Genomic DNA, 20,275 nt, shown 5'->3' on the forward strand with positions numbered 1-20,275 from the left:
ACATTTGAATTCGGTTCTACGTAATGAACATTTAAATGGCATATAGTAAGTGTGAACAAATGTTATGTACAGGTAACGAAACAAGGTGTAAAGATGTGAACAAATTTAATGTGAAACTAGTGTACATTACATTAAACCAAATGTAAACATGTTTACTGTACACGGCGTTTGGTGTGAACACGGCCTAAGATATTGATAAATATTATTATTTTGATAAATTTCTTTTTTTTGCAGGATTAATGAACCAGTTATTTCGATTTACTAGTTTTGTAAACTAAACACCTGGTGTACATCAAATTGTAAAACAATTTGTAGCAACCTATAAACTTCGTATCTTTGATGAGTTTTATTATCACTTCAAGTGGGATGTGTCTGTAACAATTTTGGAATTTACAGTCATTTTGTGTTTGTATGATTTTATAGTGTTTTGAAGTTCTCCGGTGATCTTTCAATTTCAGTGCAAGCGTTATTTTTTTTCGTATATATTAATGTATAGATAATAAATACTTATGATTTTATAAACAGGAATGCATTACCTTAGCTGTGTGAGGCAAATTCTTCTAAATTTTGGGTCCCTAATACTCTTCAACTTTGTTCTTTATGTGGCCTGTTTAACTTTTGTTTTACTCAAGCGTCACTGGTCAGAATTAAGAATACAAAACGTGCGTCTGGGGGAACTTTGAGCCTGATATCCTAGAAGAGTTTATTGTTGACTTTAACCAATTACTCTAAATACTTACGATTTTCTTATCCTAGGCATAGACAACCTTAGCCGTAATTGGCACAACGTTTTGGAATTTTAGGTCATGAATGCTCTTAAACTTTTTACTTGTTGGCTTTCTGACTATTTTGATATGAGCGTCACTGATGAGTCTTTATAGTTGAAACGCGCGTCTGGCGTATTAAATTTAAGCATAGTACCTTTGATAACGATTCTCATGTCAAAATATATTGTTGTATTGTCTATTTGCGTATTTTCTGTCCTGAATGTTCTTGCTTTTATTTGTACTGTAGTCCTCTCAGGTAATATTGTTTTTTTTTGTATTATATTTAACTTTACAATAAAAGTGGGAGGTTTGGTTAGCCACAAAACCAGGTTCAACCTACCATTTTGTTCTTTCAATGTCTTGTACCAAGTCAGGGAAATGGCAGTTGTTAACTTGTTCGTTTCTGTGTGTGTAACATTGTCGTTTGGTTTTTTGTTGCACTTAAGTGTTTCTGTTGTTTCGTGTTTTTCCTCTTATAGTTGATGTGTTTCCCTCGGTTTTAGATTATGACCCGGATTTGTTTTCTCTCAATCGATTTATGACTTTCGAACAGCGGTATATAACTGCTGTAACATTTTGAAAAAGTTCTTTTTGCAAGAGAAACTGTCAAAATGATCAGGATCTCCTTTTATATCATTACGAAAATCAAATATTCTATGATGTCAGGCTACTTTTACATATACATCTGTAAAATATTTATAAAATGATGAAAAAAATGTCTGTTTAAAATATCTAAAGTGAAAACACCTTGCACGTGCATTATCTGTTTCTTGTTTAATCAGATATATTGGCAAATCAAATTCAATTTGCATCAATATACATCACTATATCATAATTTTAAACCAACACATTGCACTCCACCAAAATATATATATAAAAAAAAAACACGATACAAATGCTACACTTTAGCAACGGTTATGAAACAATAGAATCAAATTTAGAGTATAAGTGACAGTCAATATAATGTCTACAGAGACTGCAACACTAATTACTAATTACTAACAAAGAGAGCTGTGGTCTAGTGGTTAGTGCATCGGACTACTAATACAAAGGTTCCTGGTTCGATTACCGTTTGGGATGAAAATTTCAGGAACTCAATTTTCGGCTCTCCCTTGACACCATCTGCGAGTATGGTCTTGAGGAAACGATGGTAGTCCGTCGGAAGGGGACGATAACTGACTGACCCGTGTTAAGAGAGAGCCATATCTCTTGCACTTTAAAGACACCCTTGTAGATTTCAAAAAAGAGTAGGCTAATGCCGCTACAAGGCAGCACTCGCACCCGCAAAGTAGAAAGGGATTAATATAAGTTTCAAAACTTGTTTCCCAATCCACTATAAATAAATATGATTAAACTAATCACGAGAGGGATTTATTTCTAGTATTAAGTACGTCGAACTGCAAACTAGCATAAAAAGTCAAAGAATTAACAGGAGTTAAAATAAGTCGTTTTGATATAAAGTTGGAGAAAATCAACAATTTTTTGACACTGTTTCCTATTATTTACGCATGGTTACTTTAATATCAAATCGAACTCTTCGGGGTTTTTCATTTCTAAAAAGAAGAAATTATCAAGAATGAGAAATATCAATGCAAATGCCACTTTAAAATTGCGTGAGTTGATACAAATTTGTAAGTACATATTGTCAATATAGCTATTGCATGGATTGCACACATCAATTGTGTATAATTGTTAGGGGTAAAAATTAAGTTTTCCTAAACACTTCCTTTTTTAAAATTGAACATATCTATAGAACAGAACTGTTTTAAAAAATCGTTTACTATTTAAATCATACTGTATTTCTTATCCTTTTTATTACTCAATGTGTTCACAGATTGAAAACAGTTTATCAATGCAATATGCTGTTTTTACCATTATATAAAACAGCTAAAACTCATTACATAATTCAGCGAAGACTAATTCTGCAATTATAGTACTAAGTACACCTTTTTGTCAAAGCTTAGACGAACCATCCTCCTAACCAATAGCTTGCGAGCGTTGGTGATCAGTAAAGTCAATACTTTATCATTACGTTATGGATGGGAACTGAAGTTAATTCTAAAAGAATTTCATCGAGTCTTACTATTGGAACCTCTCGTGTCGTATTGATCTCTGTAGATGCCTCCGGAGAGATTGGAATCGTCTGTCAGAAAAGTTGTTTCAATTATACACCTTCGCTGCCAGGTTATGAAATTAATAGCCATCGATTTGTAAAATTAGCAATTTTAAGGACACAATTGTCGTGAATATATTTAGTATCTTTGATGATCTATTAACGTATTCATTGTCGAGTCGGAGGTACAGATACAATATCATATTTATTTTAAGGATTTAAAAAAGAGAGACAAACAAATCTGAACGATGGCAGAGATGGAAGAGGAATCAGGTCAACGCATTGTTGTCATGGCTGTTGACAATAGTGAGAATTCAATGTGGGCTTTTACCTGTAAGTATAATTATTTTATTCCACTTGATCAAGAATTGACCGGCTTTGATTGGTATGATACAAAGAAAAATGTTAGGACAATGACTTGTATAACAGTATCAAGTTTTAAATCGATAAGAAATATTGAGATTTTCTACAACTGTGAAAACATTGTTAGTTCTTGTAGTGTTATGCAGCTAAAATATTCTTAGACAAAACAAGAATTGATCGGCAAATGTAAACTATTGGTTCTGTTTAGATATCTATATTTCCTACGAGGAAAACAAATCCTTATCTGACAAAACCTCATGTTTTCTGAACATTGATGATTTTGTTAATCTTTTTAGTTAAAATAATAGTAATTGTTTTAGAATTAAGAATTTTGTTTCCTTTATATCGGAATGGCGTCAATTATTTATAAGATCAATTTTATACGTGCACAAAAACCGCCAAAATTACATAATTATCAATAAACCGTTTCTGCGCTACTTCTTCTTCCAGTTATTTTACATAATTTACTGACAGGTTTTCATACCATGCTGCAATTAGTCAAATGTAATAAGTAACACAAATAGAAGAATGTAATGGAACGTTGTATACAATTAGTTGATTGAAAAGAGAGAAAACGAGATGGATGTTTTACACGTAACAATGGTCTCATTAACAACTGGGAAACATTCAGTATATACATCATTTATATTGTTTGATTTATTCTAAACTCTCTTACCTCTTATATCATCACTGATATTGGAAGGAGCATACTTAAATAACAAAACCTGGAATAGTGACCCTTACAATCCTATCGCTAGTTGTTATATACTTAAAATCACAACAAACATACATAATCATAGACAGAAAATCACAGGTTATAATCAAGTTTACTTGTTGGAAAATAAGAACGTTCATACGTTCATTGGTTCTTATCTTAACCATGAGAAGATGAATTTGCTGTAATGTTTTACTTATAATGGAGTTGCAGAAGATTTAATGCATTAATCTCAGTATTAACGTTTATGTTTGATGCTTGTGAATAAACCAATCCAGGTTGAAAAAAATCAAAAAAAATCCTATATGATATGTTTAATCTGTAAATCATTTATTGACTCATTTGACAAAAAAATCTTACGCTATGCGTAATGCATAAACATTTTAGTATTATTTACGATCAATTTTTGGCATTTTGTTGTAAGTTTTTTTGAAAAGCGACCCGATAATTTTGAAAAAAACAATGCGAGTCAGGTCTTAAAAAAGTGAATAAAAGCATGGATTAAATATGTATGTTTTATTTTGTTACTTTTTGATATTTTCCTTTTTGGTCATATTATTTTCGATTTCATTCTCCTTTCTGCTTCAATCTAATCGATCTAGACGGTTACTGGACATCTACAAAATAAGTAATCAAACAAAATTCAGTAAATACTATTGCCTTTGGAAGACATGCAACTAATAAATGATCTCTGTAAAGACAACACATTTAATAGAGTTTAACTGACAATTAAAAAAAGTAATATTTTAATGTTTTTGACGCAAATAAAACAGATAAGTTAATACAAGATTGTTATATCTAAAACGAATTTCGATGGAAAAAAGAAAGTTCTTTATAATAGATAATTACGAAAAATCTGCTACAATTAGATATTGAATCCAAACTGAAGGTTTAAGTGATATGAGCTACTTGGGGATAACATGGGTGTGTGGTCCATTTAAATTTTATCGTTAGACTCTAGGGCGGTCCACATATTGGACCTCTTGTCCCTTAAAGAAATGTTTTGGGGCTCCGGGTTCCTTCAATATGGCTTCAGAATACAATAGGACTATTAACTAAGGAAGAAATCCACGCTAAAGTTATGTTGACTCGTGTGCCTTAGGACATGAGCCTGATAACTCCAATGTGCACTTTGATGTTAAAATATCTTGTTGATTTTTTACTTTACAATTTTAAAGCATCTTCCAAAATGTTTATTGTACAATATTTGCAATCTGATTAAAGTGAAAATCGTGTGTTCATGCTTCGTTTTCCCTTGTGAGTGGATCATGGACACATAATCTGTTAGTGTTTCAATCAAATGGGCACGGACAAATGAGACAATAAGCAACATGAAGTATTAGTTAACATGCCTTACAAATCTGACAACACACCTGATCACGGTTAAATTAGAACTCATACGACTTCATTTAGTTTTACTCTCAGCGATCATCTGTATCAGTTTTACACTTTGAAGTCATATGATTAGAAGTCGCATACACATCGTATCAACTAAGAAAACTAGAAATTCATAAACATTCTTGAATAGAATGCTAGATATGAATTTTATTTTATTAAATTGCCAATTCAATTGCAAGTAAAAAAGAAAGGAATCAAACATAGAAATGTTTACATTGGTTGAAAAAAAAAACACTTCGATATTATTACTATATTAGGAATTAAACTTAATTACAATGCACATTGTACAATATTCTTCTGTATACAGTTGTTACTACAAAGGTTTACAAGAATACATTAAGCATATGATAACAAACTATATCATGTTGTACTGTTTAAAATCTCCTTAGAGCTATGAAAGAAGGCGTTATTTCGTTATAAACCGATAAAGAACACCAACATTGCCTTCATTAACCGAGAAAATGTTTTAGTGAGCTGTAGCTGTAGCTGTAGTTTTGTGTTCTGTAATACCGATACTATTGAATGAAATTCTTGTGTTTTTTTATTATTATTATTTTATTATTTTATTTTCATTATTTTTTGTCTTAACAGAACAACTACTTAAACTTTATGTTTCAATTGGTGAAATTACATAAGAGATTTGTTGCGTTTGAACCTCGTATTTTTATATGATGCACTCGATTTGCATTGAAAATTATATAACCAATGCTCTTTGAAATATGTAAAACTGTTTTGAATTGATGCTACAGTACCATGACTGCATGATTATTTGATGGATGCAAATTTTTGTCCATGAAACATATTTATCATCTTTAATACTTAAAGTCTTAGAGAAAACAAGGTCAGTCACTTAAGAAAAATATGTTTTAAACGTTGATTACGAGTTGATTGGAGTAATTATTCATATTCTCATGTTAGCTCTTCCTTTGTTGTTCATTGGGGATTTGAAATTAGCAATATTACTTCCAAGATAATGAAGTATGCTTTAAGTTTAAAAAAAGCCCAAAGACATTGTTAGGGTGAATGTCCATTTGTAACAAAACAAATTCTCTCTCCACTTTATTACATCGATTATATGTTATAGAACAGCGGCTTGTTACAATATTAAATAACGAAACCATAAAACTAATGAAAGAATCAATACATTGTTAGGGTACTGTAGTTCATAAGAAAAGATAATGTTCAGTAGCAGAACAGAAGTGGGAGTAAAGCGCTTTAGGTTCAAGTTATGAATGTCTTTTAGTAGTTACTTATTGCTCGAAGTCATTGCAAAATGTTACGGCTACGTACCATAAAATAATACGACATTTCTGATATTAGTACCTGTACTGGTATAACTTAGGGACCCCATAATGATCACAATTGCTAATAGTTGTTGATGGCTGATATATTGTAAATGATGGAGTGATGGGATGAATGTTTAACGTCCAGCAGCAAATTAATTGCCTATTCAGGACGAGATCACATTAAAGTAATATGAATATTACCCCTGCTTTGTACAAAACCAACACGCCAAGCCGAATTTTTAACTCTCTAGTTCTCAATGCAACATTCCGCAGGACGATATGCAACCCTTCCCGGACATATTATTTTGACTCCGACCCGACCAGTCATTAATGATCATAAACAAAAACGCTACCACAATTCCACCAAGAAGGTCTGATTTTGTAAAGAAACATGAAGCATGAAGTTATAACTGGTATAACAAATAATGAAATATAGACATAAATATATTTAGGTTTAAACAGTACTCTTGAGAAAGTTTCAAACAACACAAAGTCATTGTTTAACTAAGTTATATTAGCATATATCATCTAGTTTTTATAAATTTGAAAAGGACACGATATTGCTACGAAGAACATACCCAGTTAAAGCTGTACAGGATAGTACTAAGAACATTCATTTATTTCGATTAAGCAATTTCAGCTATGAAAATAACCCACGATCATCTGTTCATATATAAACGAATCTGTTAACAATCTCCTCGTTCATTTCAACAACGTGAGTAGGAAGAAAACTCCAAATCTGTTCCCTATAAAATAGAGCACATACATTAAAGACATGTGATATCTGAAACCTATCTAGATCTAGCAATAAGATATCGTCACAGAAAAATGTGGCTCTTGTGCTGCATTTGATGAATACACTTAAGAAGATATACAGTTTTTAATGAAGCTTAAAGCAACTATCAAAATAAAAAAAAAAATCAACAAAAGCACAAAAGGAATCTTCTGCAATTTGACTTTAATGTAAAATTTTATCTTTGACATTTGATTAATGAAACGAGTGACTGTAGAACAGAACATAATAATTCCATAGAATAGAAAACAGAACATAAACAGCATTTCATGTAACACTTCAAAGAGATATTCAATATATTTACCCTCTAGCCGTCTTTCTTTCATATAACAAAAAAGCAATTTAAGATGAAAGGATTTTTGTTATATCTTCTTATTTTTATATTGTCATATAATTTGCCTTTCTGAGGTTAATATTTAATCAGTCGATTGAATGTATCAAAGTAATTGTATCGTATTTACACTAGATTGTTTGTACAACTAGAACAATGACAACACATAAATTGTAAGAAGAAATAACAAATTATGTGAAAAACAGCAAAATAACTGCTTCTTTGCTTTTGACATTGTCATGTGTGCAAAGAGATTTTGTGATATGTCACAATATATATTTCTTTCCATTAAAAATATTTTCTTTTTTTTTCAAAAAATATGGTTTTCACAATTAAACAAGAATATGTTTCCATAAGAAAGCATGTTCCGTTCACACTAGCATATGTCTTTGTTCAATAAAACATGAAATCGAAGTCAATACCCTAGTTTAAAATAGATTAAGTTAACCCATCATAATACGAGTGAACTAAGTTTCAAGTTGATGTGACCACTATGTCACGATTACCTACTTTAAAACGAAACCTAAAAGAGGGACGAAAGATACCAGAGGGACTCATAAATCGAAAATAAACTGACAACGCCTGGCTAACATTCTTTATCCAAAACTAAGACCTACCTTCTAAACTAGATCATATTTTAAAACTCTACCCTCAACAGTGGTATACCGTTGTTCGAGAGTCATAAATCAATTGACAGACAACAAATCCGACTTAAAAACTAAAACTGAGGGAAACACATCAAATAAAAGAGGAAAACAACGAAACAACAGAAACAATAAAGTGCAACAAAAACCAAACGACAATGTAATACACTTAGAAACGAACTATAAGATAACAATTGCCACTTCCTGACTTGGTACAGGACATTTTAAGAAAAATCAGTGGGTTGAAACTTGTTTTCTGGCTTGCCAAACCTCCAGCAATGTTAAATATAACACTAAAATGACGTCATTTCATGACAGAACACCGATACAAATAAATTAAAGAACATTCAGGGCAGTGAAATGCAATAATAAACAATACAATAGAACATTACGACATGAAAGTAGTTATCAAAGGTACCAGGCTATAATTTAATACGTCCTACGCTTGTTTCATACATATTATCAGTGCCGTTCAGGTCAAAATAGTAAAGAGAGCCAAACAAAGATGAAGAGCATTGAGGACCGAAAATTCGAAAAAGTTATGCCAAATACACTAGGGTTATCTGCCTAGGATAAAAAAAATCTAAGTATTTAGAATAATTCATACTTTTGCAAACAGTAAATAGAGATTAATACATGGCCTTTTCCATATCAGCCTGGGTATCATTCCGAGACCCCCATATCAGCCCGAGACAGAATCGAGGTGCTGATATGGGTCGAGGGATGATACCCAGGCTGATATGGAAAAGGCCATGTATTAATCGCTTTATCATATACTTCCGACAATAGTTTTATGTAAGGCAAATAAACTAATGCAATAACTAAAACAGTCAAACACTTTATAAAGAAAATTAAATTTATGAATCAAATATACTATAGTTGTCCAACAACAGCATCATTAACTCCTTATATATTAATGGTAACATTTCCTATAGAGGCATTTTGAAACATTGAAAATTTGGAAGAGTTTTACGATCACTACTACTCCGTGTTTGTTGTACTATAAAATGATTCATAATGGTCAATGGCATTTGTTAGCAAGTATTAAACTATCCCCACAAAAGTTCCCGTAAATTTTGACGTCGTCATAAAAAACATCTGACGTCACAATGGAAAAGAAAACAACCGATACCGGAAACACCGGAAGTAACTTGCACGAGAGGCACTATTATGGGTTTTGTGCACGAGATGCACCTGATATGGGTTATCAGCCCGGGTGGGAAATTATGGCTTGTGTACTTCCGCTCATTACACATATGCAAAAGCTATCATATCAATGCTAAGTATATGATAAATCTATAAAAATGACCATATAATTGATATACATGTCAACACCGAAGTGGTGACTAACTACAGAATAAAAACGAACACGTAAAAGAACCTAGGTGAGCACATAAAAACAGCACAGCTGAACTACGTATTGCATTTCACCCGACTACATCGACGCACAAAAGTGACGTCAAAGGTAACTTTCTAAACATTTCCAAAAAATAGAATACAATTCAAGATTAGGTTTGTAATAATGATATTTGATGTTTTCAATAAAAAATACAATACAATTAATATAGACTTGTGTTAGTAATTAGATGATAAATTGTATTATCTAGCTATGTCGGTATTTTTTCTTAATCAAACTATAAACCAAATACATCGTATACGTTTAGTTGTCCCAAACTAAAATCTTATAAATGAACTTGGTGATTAATCATCTTTGACCTCAGACACGAATAGAAAATAAGAAAATTAAAATTACAACTAGAAACGATAAGACATTTAACAACATCCTATCAGTATAACAAATATAGCATCAAAATTAAATACATGAATGTTGGATAACAAATTCCGTGACCCGTCTTATAGCAACGCGAATTCACCTTCAGCAAAATAGTTACAATTTGGAATAGGACACGTTCGATAATTAAAAGACCAGACGACGTAATGGCAAACCAAAATCTAAAACGTGGTTAAAATGTCCTTAGTTAGTTTAGACAAAGACACATCGTCCGGATCATAATTTCATAACCTTTTTGGAGCAGTTTCTGCGTAAGGAGCACACTCCTGTATATAAAGTCTATATAGTGTGAACATGCACGAGCATGACGTATCAACTGTGATATGTAAACACCATACGAAGGGTCAGTATGTTACTGCAGAGAAATCGTCAATCGTCAATTGGGATGCTGAAATCGTCCAGTTTGTCATAGCTTTAGTATTAAGTCGTCCATTTATATCAATATTGAGGAAAATATCAAGGTATGAAACAGTCCTTCTAGTATTAGTAGTATCCTTAATTTCAATTTCAGTGGGATATATGAGAATATCGGCTGAAATATGGGTTATTCAGTGATAGGACATCATCAATATATCTGAAAGTGAAATTAAAGAATTTCGCAAAAGATATTTTCTATAAATAGTTTGTATATTCATACCATATTTAACGCCTTTCTCCCTAACATTATGATACTCTCAAGGAGGATAAAATTTATATAATGTAGATATGTGTGGACTGCTGCTGATCTCATGTCATATGTTAGTGGTGTTTGATTTAAACGTATAATTGTGATTGCCTCGTTGCACCTTACTACTTTTTTTCGTTAAAAACAAAGTAAACAAAAACTTAATGATTTTAGCGAACAACCATACAGTATGGGATTTTTTGTATGGTGCTTACTATCACTTCATTGAAAATCTGTTGTATTGTGTATCGTTGAAAATCCTTCCACATTTCCTCCTTTTTTTAGACAAAAATAAAAATTGCTGGAAAAGATAATAAAGACTGAATAAAATTAAGACAAACGGAACATTTACGTGGTTCTCTACAGAAAAAAAAAGTTAATAGAAAAAGAAAATGAATTCTGCAGTTCACTTGCAATTTTCGTTCATTAAACCATAAAACATAAGACAAAAAAGATTTATCTAGAGTCGGTTCAAGCAATATAATTACGAACATTAGCTCTGAAGAGCTTTTAAACCATGAGTTAAGTTTTTTTTGCCAGTTTATCATATGTCAGCACATTGCTAATCGTATGACAGAAAGTGTCATTAACCAGGATATCTGAATAAAAGTGACAAATCGAAATAATGCAATAAGTAATTATTATTCATGTATAGTAATGATGGTAATATTACCAGGATAGAGTAACAAAGCTTTACATCCATAGTAACCAGCGTATTTAACATGCAATAATACCAAAACAATTAACTAATAAATAAATAGTTAATTAGATGAATGTATCATCAATATAACTGTTATTTCTAAACTGCTATCGAATACATTGAATACAGAGACAAGAAAAAAAAACCCGCCGTATAACAGTATTTCGAATAAAGCCTTCATCTGTATGCGTATAGCTATCAGAGAGAATTAAGTTAAAATACAGTTGAAGGTTGATCATAATGTAGACGCTACATCTTGAAAAATAAGCTTTCACGACACAATAAATAATCAATTTAAGTTGTGTTTGCAATTGGAGCGATCCTTAGTTTCGAAAAAATAGAATGCTTAGCCGACAAGACTTCTTTTACAATCTTTCAAATTGATTTTGCATGCATGAAATGACTGAATCCTAAGACATGGTAACAATGGATAAAATTATAACGTTGGATATTGATTAAAGTGTGCATGTTACGTGTTTCTTGAATAAGGTCACAACCAAGAGCAGGTTAAAGAAACCAAACGTATAAAATGTAGCAACACCAAGAGAAAAAAAGAAATACAAAGCTATGACGCATGCACTAGTTATTGATAGCAAGCGCGTTTATCATATCGTAATGCTTAAAAGACATTACCAGAATCTAATGTTTCATCATTAGCCATATATTTTAAAAACCAATGTCTATGTGCAATACGTAAGGCTTAAAAGACATTACAAGAATCTAATGTTTCATTATTAGCCATATATTTTAGGATATATATATGAAGACCAATGTCTATGTGCAATATCAAGTCAATTAAAATTAACTTTACTGTGAAGAAAAATGACATATAGGCCAGAAATACGATATTGAAGTATCAGTTTAATGAATACAATTCATCATTTGATATTGGGAGAATGATGAATAGACAAATACCGAGCTACCAATAAGGTTTTGTGATATTATCAAATACGAATCATGTTTTGTGACGGACATACATGAATTAGGGGAGAACCTTTAAGAACCAAAATAGGGGGAACATTTAAGAATCTTAAAGTGAGGTTATTTTGGAAGTTTTTGATAATTTTGTAATAATCTGAAGAAACTATAAAGACATAATTCAAATAGAATATATTAAAAGTATAGTCTGACAGAATAATGTCTAATGAAAAACTACAGGATTCTATTTTCCGTTTGTTTTTTTAACTTTCGAATTTAACGAGCCACATAGGTGCTTCTGACCATAGCTACCGTCTCCCTTAACTGAATTGTGCTCCCTTGGCCATTCACGTACTTCTAACATGAATACTTTTCACATTCACAGGATCATTCAATTTCTTTCAAGCTACCTTCCAGTATGGTTATAATCATTTTACAAAACATACACTCAATATTTTTCAAAGAATTTTCACTTATTGGTGAACAGATGGATAATGTTCTCATGAAGTAGGGTGTGAAACAACCCTTTGATATGAAACTATGAACACGTTTGAAAATTCTCACTGTCCATTCTTTGGTCGTCTTGATATCCAGACTATCAGTGTTCTGTATGTAAGGTTCCAAATCAAGCTCATAAAACAAAGCGTTTTTTAATTCATAGCTGGTGATCATGTTTCTTTTGCTGTACACTCCCATCATTGGATGAATGGCTGACAGGAAAATGTCGATCCCCTGCTCCTCGTTACTGATAATTTCTATTTATATAAAAACAAATATATTAGTGTAGTCTGCTTATTCGAATAATATGTATACTAGCAACCCGTTTTGAAAATAATATGAAGACGATTTAACGTCAGCAACAATGTTATATATGCTATTGTTTTGAGGTTTTGTAATGGCCAATAATAAGAATGTCAAAAAACATACAATAATGAAAAACCCCTAAGCAATGTGAATTATTCTTAGCAGATTTGGAACTTTGAAATATAATTTCCTAACTCATAGAAAGTGATTTGGTCGTGCACTTAGACGATAGTAAAAATTCGTATCTCATCTAAACAATAATGACATAATTTTTCAGCAAAAAAGGGCACATACCTTGTTGAGTGATTTCCGTTAATGGAGGATATAAGTGTTTCTGTTTTAGGAGAATCTTTGCCAATTTGTATGCGTCTACTACGGCTTTAGGAAGAGATTGCATTATACCGAATTCCGCCAAGTAAACTGACACTGTAAAACGAGTAAGGAATGTGACAACTTCACCAGATAGCATAGTCTGTTTGTTAGGTCTACACATAATCATACAACCATTTTTCATTATATTCACTGTGTTTAATCTTCCGTCTTGTTTTGTAAAAGATGGCCACCAATGTCTCTGACGTATTACGGGTACGATATCGCAGCTTACTGCCATCGCTTTATGCTTTGCATCAGTATATAAGAAATGTAGACAAAGAATACCCGGAAAGTCTTCTGCGGAGGGGAATTCAAAGTCAAAAGTATCTTCTGACAATCCAGGTGCACATTTCCAAACAGATGGTATTCCAAGACATTCTTTTAAATGCAGGTAGAATGATTTGGCAATTCGATTACCCATCAACAGACCGTTTTCGTTAAAGAAGTCATTATATGATTGATTGTGTTCATCTTCCTTTCGTCTACATTGTACACAGTATAATTCCTGGATTTCTTCAACATCGCATAGATTTTCGAAATTATCAAAAAAACACAGAATATCGAACTCGTCGGGCGCGTCAACTTTCGTACCCTCTCTAGTGCTCCCTGAAAGCTCTATCGAAACTTTAAATCTGTTGTCACGACGTTCCACCTCAGTAAACACTGACTTCATGAGATCAAGAAGTTGTCTTAAAACAATGTTGTCTGAGACCTTGTTTGATAAAGAGATATTTTGAGAAGGATACAGTAAATGAAGGATTTTTTCATCACTAAGTGTAATTTTTTCAATGTTACAAGATAACCACTTTGACACATCACTGATATGAACAGTTTCTAAAAACACGTCTAGTTTATCGCCAAAAAGTTTAACTCCCTCAGCCAAGAACTTTTTGAATTCAACACGATTAACAATAAAACAGAGATCTGAAGCAGTCATTCCTTCGACATCTTTTAAACCATCATCTATTCCTTTTTCCAAAAGTTTTAACGCAATAGTTTTATTGCCGCCATATACTGCGTAGTGTAGTGCTGACGATCCATACAAATCTTGATCATTTATGTTAGCGGCAGCTTTCAATAGAATGTCAAACGCTGTACTGAAATCGTCAAGATCTGTGTCTAATTCTTTTCTCGTATTAATAGCAAGAAGGTGGAACGGTGTAGCTCCATGTTTGTTACGCATAGATACATTGGCATTGTTTTCTATAAGACATGTAAGAAACTCTACATCACAATGCAATGTAGCATCGTGTAAAGGAGAAAATCCGAATATATCTTGACAGTCGAGGTTAGCACCGTGCCTAATCAACAAAGCTAATTTATTTTTCCAGTTTGTTTGTATTACATTTTTCATCGGACCAGGTGCACTGATTTCTCCTTTGATTAAACAATGTACGGGAGTTTTACCAAGAAAATTTCTCGCATTGACATCAGCTTTTGCATATTCCAATAAACCCTTTACAACGTTAGATGAACATTTTATATCCGAAACTGCGAGATGCAGGGCTGTTGAACCACACACACGTTTAGTATTATTTATATAAATTTTCATATGTTTTAAGACAGGGCGCAGACTGTCTTCAAATCGTGACTTGTAATCAGAGAGGTGGAACCAGTCTGACTGCTGCCTTTTGTTTGGAAGAGATTTACATGTACATGATGCATGACTGAATATCATAGACATCGGAGGTGTATCACATATGTCCATCACTGAAGTCGAAAGAGAATGTTGATATAACATTACATTTATCATTTCAACGCAGAGAAATTTACAAGCCAGATGAAAAGGAGTAATTCTATATTCGTTTGGCAAGAAAATATTTGCCTTTTTGTTTATGAACATTTCTGTAATAAAACCACATAGAGACTTGGATTTTAATTCTTTCAGTTCCCCTGGAACCAATTTATGCTCTACAATCTCTGATTGTACACAATTGTGGATGTTAGAACACAATAAATGCAAAGAAGTATTACCTTCATTGTCCAATGAATCGATGTCACCGTCGAAACTTAGCAATAAGTGCACTTTTTTTACTATTTCAATAGAAACATTAGAAATAATTTCTTCTTCGTCGCAAGCTGGTTTATTCATGCATACATAATGAAGAGGTGTTCTTCCAATAACGTCGTTCGTGTCTAAAGCACCGTCTGTTTTTGAAGCTACATGCACTATTCTTTCGAAAATTTTGTACGGCACATTATTAAACGCTGCCCAGTGAAGTGGTGTTTTTAAATCTGTGTCATGTACATGAACATTACAACCATGGTCAAGGAGAAAATTAACTACACAATCTTTTGAAAATATGACTGCAACATGTAACGTTGTCCAACCTTCTGTAGTCTTCTTCTCTAATACAGACACACCCTCTTCTTCAACAATTGACTTAAGAATTTCAATATCAGATTCCAAGACAGCAGCAAAAACTTTATTGTTCTTTCTGACATTTTCTTTTCTTCTTAATTCCATTTCTAAATGAAAAAGAATGAAAATAATACAAGTACTTATAACTAAAATAATTCTCTTGAAATGAGAATAAATAAGCTCAGGAGTCAGTACTTCAGCATTGATATGAACTTTGACATAACTCTGATAAATTTTCTGCTAATTAATTTTGAATGTATTTATGAATGAATCTGAACTAAGGCACAAACTCATACAGGCAAAGTTGACTGTTCTTTTTTAAATTCCCTTTGTTGATATAGTTATAAGTATTGAATTTTATATACATCGTTAGCGTTCGTTTTTATTAGCTGTTAGGCGTTACTGCTGAAGGTTTATTCATGAATACAATTCGGAGGCAAAAGGGTTTTAAAGTGTTACTTTGAATTTTATTACTTTTCGTGAGATCTCAATTTTTGTAGATTTCGTGGGTACAGGTGATCCACTAATTTAAATGTTTAACAAAGTGCAAATTTTCTATAGCCTTGTAGGTGTAATACCACCATTGATTTTCCCCTATTAGTCTTTGTTAAATTTGCACTTTTCAAAAACATGTGCAGAATTTATCTTTGTTTCAAATAAAGAAATACTTGGCATGAGTAGATTTTATCCTGTCTAGTTCTATAGAAAAAAATTCACATAACATTTCATTGCATATAAGAAAATAACCATCATTGGAAGTTAACCAATAAAATTTCTCCCCTTATTTTATCTGTGTACAAGGTTTAGTCACCATGTAACCTCAAGATTACAAAATTTTCTATAGAAATCCCAAATAAAAAATAATGGTGTTTTGAAATACCCATGACATATGTTTATGACACAGAAATGGTTTTACTGCAATAAAATGTAGGATTAATTACCTACAACTGTTAAATTCAAGGGAATATTTTTTTCGACCTACTTTCGTATACAACCGGATGTGACTTACCATGATTTAGTGGTATTACACCTTGTATGCAGACTAGTGTAAAACCACGAAATCAAATATTTACAAAATGTGCAATTTCGTCTAAATCCACGAAAATCAATAACAATGAAAATAAATGAATCCATGCACAGTAAATATATTCAAGTTTGCGATATTAGGTCAAGTCTATACCTTACTCAATTGTCTGTTTACTGTTAATGCTATATATGATATCATCTCAAGCTCACTAAATTGACTTATAAAATATTCATGCATATCGTATGTTATCGTCAGCTGTTTAATTTAAAATAACGCCACAAAAAGTTTCTTTGTTAGATTCCATGACAACGGGACACATTTTATCATTTTTTTCTGACGATCGATGAAGTAAGTTATAGGCTTTTTTCCATTTCTAATATAAAAAAGTAATGGAAATAATACAATCAAAACAATATAGTGTGTTGTGTCATGTTTCATAATTGATATTTAACAATTCTATTTTGTACATGCTACGTAAAATTTAAGATTATATACCGATTTAATTATCTATCTATATATATAGACAATAAATTACTTCCTGCATGTTTGTCCCAGTATATAAAGACTTGTAAATGATTTAACTTGTTGAATTTCCTGGGAACTTTTCATTATTGTTGTCAAATCTAATATTTACATACATATACTTACTTGCAATAATGCCATGTGTTTCTTGTGATTCCTGCAAAAATGAAAATCTGAACACGTTTAAGTAAGTATTTTTATAAACAAATGTCACGTGACAGGAATTGAATCCTTTGACCCAAAAGACATGGATAGATTTATTCTTTAAAAAAAAGACCCATCAGTGACGCTCGAATCAAAAAAAGCTAGAAACTATTGAGACATTCAATGAATAAAATCAGTGTTTTTGCATCCAACTGCTACATATTGAATGATTTTTGTCCGCTTAAGTTTGTGATTCAAGTTTTTTGGAGGAAATTCTTATATTTTTGTCAAAGGGGCAAAGAAAATATTTTGTCAAAATTTTACAAACATTAAACAAGCCAAATTCATTTTAGCGAAGGTGTTTAGTACTACCTTCAGTATTTCAAGGTTTTATAATGGTCATCTTCATAACTAAGAAGATAAAGGAATACGAATAAGAACTAGAAAACTGATAATTAAGGAAGGGAACCTCAGGCCAAATAAAAAGAATGAGTGTGTTTCCTAAAACCATACCCTCCCTATTTTATAAGCTAAAAATAGCCAGCCCTAAAGAGTGTTTTTTTGGTCATTTTTCAATAATCACTGGCAAAGTCAGAATGTCCCTCTACCTATTACCATACCCTCCCTATTTTATAAGCTAAAATAGCCAGCTCTAAGGTTTTTTTTGTAATTTTTCAATAAGCACTGTTAAAATCAGAATGTCCCTCCCATAGACTCAATGTAAAAAAAGGGTAAAAGAAAAAAAACACTACGAAAATTCCTATTCCCATTGAATACTTTTAAGTGTTTACAACGACTTTTAATCCGTCAACTACATAAATCAACTATAAATGTGATTTTAAGCTTTGCTGTCAGATTTGATTGTACTTGATATAACCAATCATTAATTTATATGATATAATATTCGGGCGATTGACTCTGATAATTGTAGAATCACTTTGATCTCTCTTGAGTAATAAATCTTATCATAACGATATGTCAATATTTAGCTGAAGCTTTTAATATGTGTTGCCACAGTACACTGAAATATTCCGTTCATTTACGTGTATAAGCTTAATGCGATATCCAAGAGCTTTCTTAACCGGGATCAGTGTAAAGTGCAACAGAGGAAGAAACTGTAAAAATCAGTTGGTAATGGCTCCAAATATCCGATCGACAAATTGCAATTCAGCGAAAAGACAAAAGACACATCGTACCGATTATGACCGGTTTTGTAATGATCATGAGTTGACACTTACTGCTGGATGTAACTATAAAAAACCTAATATTATGTGACTTTTGGCATAAGTGTTTCCTTGAAAAATCCTATACCAATAAAAGTCCTTCAACAAAAGACAGTTGATTACAATTGGTACCTCTGAAAATCGTCCTGTCTCGAGAATAAATATAACAGAAACTATAATAATTTAAAAGTATGCATGTGGACTTTACAATATCATGTTTTCATGTATAGTTTGCTTTGTCCTTTGTTCATTTGTATGTTATGCTGTATAGGTTGTATTGGTATCCTGGATAGTTTGTTATGTGCATTGTATATTATCAAACAATCGTTTAATGGCTTTAAATATTTCTTTTCATCTCAAATTTGTGAATCTGTTACGAAAAGGAAGTGTAGACTGTAGCAGATATTTTCACACCTTATTTCAATAAAGAATGGCAAAACTCAGATTCAATTAAATAATTTGTATTAGAAAAAGTATAACTGTCAATGGCGGGACACTTTCTTCAAAAGGAACGTAGCCGATCTAAGACTTTTGAAGAGACTTTTTTTTTAAACTCAAGAAATTTTTTTATGTTCTATACTATTGACATAGCCTTTGTTACAGTATTGACAACAACAACAACAACAACAACAACAACAACAACAACAACAACAACAACAACAACAATAACAACAACAACAACAACAATACTTTATTTTAAAAGGGCTACACAGTTAGTTATATAACTAATCTTCCCTGAGGCCATCATCATGAAAACCAAACAAAATGCAAACATATTCATTGCTTACATTAGTATAAAAAGTCAAGTATGATAATAACGTTCAATACAACTTGATAAAATGTGATGACAAAATAAACATGATGACAAAATCAGTTTTTAATATCATTTATACAGCTAGGTGTATTTCAATAAATGATCTGTTATTTTGTATTTGAAAGAAATAACATTTGTAATATTTCTTAACGGTATTGGGAAATTATTCCACAAGAATGGTCCAGAATACATAAAAGATTTTTTGAACAACTCTTTTTTTGGTTGAGGGAGTATGAGGTTTCCTTGAACAGCATTTCTTAAGGAGTATGGATCTCTGTCTGAAACATAATGAAACTTGTTAGTAAGATTTGATGGGCATCATTTTTAATGCACTTAAATGTCATCACGAACTTGTGATATTTTATTCTCTGTCATCCAGTTTAAATGTTTGAAGGGCTCAAAAGGAGCGAAAGGTTCTGTTTCTAGTATTAATCTAACAGTTCTCTTTTGTAATTTTAATATCATATTTAAACCCTAACGAGTTCTTAACAGTTGTAAGAACATAAGTCAGAAGAATCATTAG

At 31.9% G+C, this 20,275-nt stretch overlaps 1 protein-coding gene and 1 long non-coding RNA gene across 2 annotated transcripts in view; one reads left to right on the forward strand and one right to left on the reverse strand.

Annotated features, from left to right (window-relative positions):
* The first annotated feature begins 3,011 nt into the window (after positions 1–3,011).
* Positions 3,012–20,275, forward strand: part of LOC143051530 (universal stress protein Sll1388-like) — a 67,424-nt gene continuing 50,160 nt past the window's right edge. The window contains exon 1 of the mRNA XM_076224425.1: positions 3,012–3,213. Within this exon, the coding sequence (XP_076080540.1) occupies positions 3,129–3,213 (85 nt within the window). The 5' untranslated portion in view covers positions 3,012–3,128. The remainder of the gene's footprint in view (positions 3,214–20,275) is intronic.
* LOC143051517 (uncharacterized) lies at positions 12,662–17,785 on the reverse strand. The gene is made up of 3 exons (XR_012970821.1): positions 17,698–17,785; positions 13,583–16,129; positions 12,662–13,239 (listed from the first exon to the last, which is right to left on the reverse strand). It is a non-coding gene; the product is annotated as an uncharacterized LOC143051517 (long non-coding RNA).

This window comes from Mytilus galloprovincialis, chromosome 1 (genome assembly GCF_965363235.1).
Source record: "Mytilus galloprovincialis chromosome 1, xbMytGall1.hap1.1, whole genome shotgun sequence".
Lineage (NCBI taxonomy): Eukaryota > Metazoa > Mollusca > Bivalvia > Mytilida > Mytilidae > Mytilus > Mytilus galloprovincialis.